The sequence below is a fragment of the Otolemur garnettii genome, unplaced genomic scaffold, assembly GCF_000181295.1.
Source record: "Otolemur garnettii isolate 467f Iridium unplaced genomic scaffold, OtoGar3 scaffold00080, whole genome shotgun sequence".
NCBI classification, from domain to species: Eukaryota; Metazoa; Chordata; class Mammalia; order Primates; family Galagidae; genus Otolemur; species Otolemur garnettii.
This window is the reverse complement of record NW_003852475.1, coordinates 4,013,150-4,017,029: the sequence shown is the minus strand read 5'-3', so window position 1 is coordinate 4,017,029 and position 3,880 is coordinate 4,013,150. Positions and strand designations below refer to the sequence as shown.

At 38.9% G+C, this 3,880-nt stretch overlaps 1 protein-coding gene across 1 annotated transcript in view; it reads left to right on the top strand.

The window, feature by feature from the left end:
• MCM6 (minichromosome maintenance complex component 6) overlaps window positions 1–3,880 on the top strand; it is a 50,455-nt gene that overhangs the window by 35,308 nt on the left and 11,267 nt on the right. The window contains exons 12-13 of the mRNA XM_023515854.1: window positions 187–315; window positions 2,968–3,129. Of these exons, the coding sequence (XP_023371622.1) occupies window positions 187–315; window positions 2,968–3,129 (291 nt within the window). The remainder of the gene's footprint in view (window positions 1–186; window positions 316–2,967; window positions 3,130–3,880) is intronic.

Genomic DNA, 3,880 nt, shown 5'->3' with positions numbered 1-3,880 from the left:
AAAAAAAAAAAATGTTTGATTTTAATCAGTCAAAATGCTCCTCAGAAACGTAGTAGCTATTGATACTTCTTTCACTAACTTACTACAGCTTATTTTTAGTTGTAAATCATTTCCTATTGCCTGGGCTAGTGCAGAGTAAATACAGCCGTAACTGATAGAAGCTATTTTCTTGTTTTAAATTATTAGGTTACAGATTATGCTATTGCCAGGCGCATAGTAGACTTACATTCAAGAATTGAAGAATCAATTGATCGTGTCTATTCCCTTGATGATATCAGGAGATATCTGCTCTTTGCAAGACAGTTTAAACCCAAGGTAACCAGCCTTTTTGTACTGATATAAGTCATACTGTGGAAATTAAACAAATTTAGTGGCATTAAACAAATTAAGTGGAATTTAAGCAAATGTGTTATTTGGAAATTAACTGAACCTGTAATCTACCTAAAGCATTTGGGTTTGGGGAGGGGGAGTTGTTTGGTTTTTGTTTTGTTGAGATAGTCTCACTCTGTTGCCCTAGTAGCTACAGTGCTGAGGTATCAGTCTTGCTCACAGCAGCCTCAAACTCCTAAGCTAAAGTTCAAGTGATTCTCCTGCTCAGCCTTCTTAGTAGCTGAGACTGTAGGTGCCTACCACAATTTTCTGTTTTTAGTCAGTTTTCCAGAGTCCTAGCATTACAGGTATGAGCCACCACATCCAGCCTTTTCTGCTATTTGTTTCTTCAGAGAGAGTTGAATAAAGGAACTTTTTTTTTTTTTTTTTTTTTGGAGACAGTTTCAAGCTGTCGCCCTGAGTAGAGCACCTCAGCATCATATATCATAGCAACCTCCAACTGGGGCTCCAGTGATCCTCTTGCCTCAGTTTTCTTTTTTTCTTTCTTTTTTTTTTTAAGTAGAGCCAGGAGTCTCACTTTTGTTCAGGTGGGTCTTGAACTTATTAGCTCAAGCAATCCACCCTCCTCAGCCTACCAGAGTGCTAGGATTATAGACGTGAGCCACCGTGCCCAATCTGAATAAAAGAACTTTTGATTTTTTTATTATTAAATATTATTTATATATTTTTTTTAGACAGTCTCATTCTGTTGCTCAGGCTAGAGTGCTATGCTATGACCATAGCTCACTATAACCTCTAACACCTGGGTTCAAGGGATCCTCTTATCTCAGCCTCCCAATAAGCTAGGATTATATGTGTGCACCATCACACAGGATAATTTTTTAATTTTTTTGTAGCAGTCTTGGCTATGTTGCCCAGTGCTGGTCTTGAACTCTTGGCCCAAAAAGATCCTTCTTCTTTTTTTTTTGCAGTTTTTGGCCAGGGCCAAGTTTGAACCCTCCACCTCCAGCATACCTTTGAGCCACAGGCACCACCCAAGAGATCCTTATATTAGCCTCCTAAAGTGAAGGATTACTGGCATCAGCCACTATGTCCAACCAGACCATTTTTTAAAATTCTGAATAATTTCATGTATTTAATTTTTTAGGTGCTAATGAAAAAGATTTTTATGGGGGAAGGGTATTAGATGACTGAATAAACTAGGATATCCTTTTATTTCAACCATTACTACTAAGAATCTTAAAATTGTTCATGTGTCTCGATCAGTACTCTATTGAATGTTCTTGAATTTTCCTACGAGAGAAACATGTTCTTCTAAGTCACTGTGATGAATATGGATTACTATTTTTTAGTAATTGAAATTGATGTAGTATATTGGACTGAATATACTACATCAGGATACTTGTCCATAACTGGACATTTATTTTTAAAAATAAACTTCCATAATGTGCATGTATGTGTTTTGTTGCTTGACATTTTCCTAAAATAAAATATGAAAAGGAAAAAATTTGTTTGATTCTGGTTGAGGTTTTTGCACTCTTGTCTAAGTTGATTTTGGGGAGTCATTATTAGCTATTAACCATCATCTACTTATTTGTGATACTAGTGTTGGCTCTTACTCTCAAATATGAAATTTAGTCATCTAAGACCAGGTGCGGTGGCTCACACCTATAATCCTAGCACTGTGGGAGGCCAATGCAGACAGGATCACTTGAGTTCACCAGTCAAGACCAGCCTGAGCACGAGCATGACCCTGTCTCTAAAAATAGTCTGACATTATGATGGGCACCTGTAGTCCTAGCTACTTGGGAGACTGAGGCAAGAGGATCGTTTGAGCCCAAGACTTTAAGGTTGCTGTGAGCTGTGATGCCACAGCACTCTACTGAGGGCAACAAAGTAAGACTATCTCAAAAAAAAAAATTTTTTAGTCATATACCTAAGGACTGTGGGAGACTGTGTAAAAAGGTATTTCTGTGACTACATAGTTGTCCCTTGGCATGCTTTCTTCATATACTGAGTTCTTTGCTCTGAAAAACTTAGGATCCTTTGGTTTACTGAAATAGCTAAGAAAGGAATGTTTGTGTATGTGCGTTGATCTCTTTTTTCCCCGATATAGAAACATGAGTTAATTAATTGAAGTACAGAGAAAGTCTGAGCATTAATTTGTTTGATGAACATGAACTTATATTCTTTCAAAGGGCATTTCAGTAGTAATTTATTGTTACTAGGTTCTCAAAGTTTCAACCCTTTTCAGTTTCCCAAAATGTTTCAACCTGTAAGGTTCTTTTTTTTTTTTTTTAATGAGACAGAGCCTCAAGCTACCCCCTGGGTAGAGTGCCGTGGCTTCACAGCTCACAGCAGCCTCCAACTCCTGGGCTCAAGCGAGTCTCCTGCCTCTGCCTCCCAAGTAGCTGGGACATCAGGCACCTGCTATAACGCCCAGCTATTTTTTGGTTGCAGCCATCATTGTTGTTTGGCGGGTCTGGGCTGTATTCGAACCTGCCACCTTAGGTGTATGTGGCTGGCACCTTAGCCACTTGAGCCACAGGTGCCGAGGCCACCTGTAAGGTTCTTAAAATTATATTTAACACAGCTCTCATGAAGAAGAAATATTTCTCTAATATGTTTCTGAAACAGATTTCCAAAGAGTCAGAGGACTTCATTGTGGAACAGTATAAACGTCTCCGCCAGAGGGATGGTTCTGGTGTAACCAAGTCTTCGTGGAGGATTACAGTGCGACAACTGGAGAGCATGATCCGTCTGTCTGAAGCTATGGCTCGGATGCACTGCTGTGATGAGGTATCAGAGTCACTTTGACATGATGAGGGCAAAGAGAAATTGATTTGTTGCCTTGTAGGCATGTTTTTATCTTTGGTATGGGACATACTAAAATTAACCGTGGATTTATTTTTATAGCTATTGCGTGCTTATAGGATCTCTGACCCTGGGATTTTTCCCTTTAAGGTGGTTGCTGTCAAGCTTTTATTGAATATAGTCCATTCATTCAAGAAAAATGTACTTAGATCCCACAATGTACTGGGCCTCTGGGCTGGGGATACAGATAAGATAATGTAGCCCCGGGCCTCAAAGGAACCCTCTACCCTAGGTTTGTATAAAGTATGGTTTTTAAACTGTTCTTTGAGCTCTAGGTTCCACGAGTACAGGTCAGTGGGTACTAAAGCAGTACAGAAGGGCATTCACGCTTTCCATCTCTGTTTCAACCTAAGTAGCCCTGCTTTTCTCTAGTTTCATATATTAGATTTCATGTAAGCTTTTCTTTGAAAAAGGGGATTGGCTTTTTTTTTTTAATAGTATAACTGAAGTATAATTTTATATGGAGGAAAATGTACAGCTTTGTGATAATTTTTTTTCTTTACATGTATACATGTGACAAGATACAAAACATTTCCAGAGGCTGGACGTGGTGGCTCACACCATTTCCATCGTTTCTGAAAGTTTCCTTATGCTCCTTGTCGATCTTAGCCCTCTACCCCAAAAGGAAGCTCTATCTGACTTCAGTCACCATTTTTGTCCCATACATAAGTGTTTG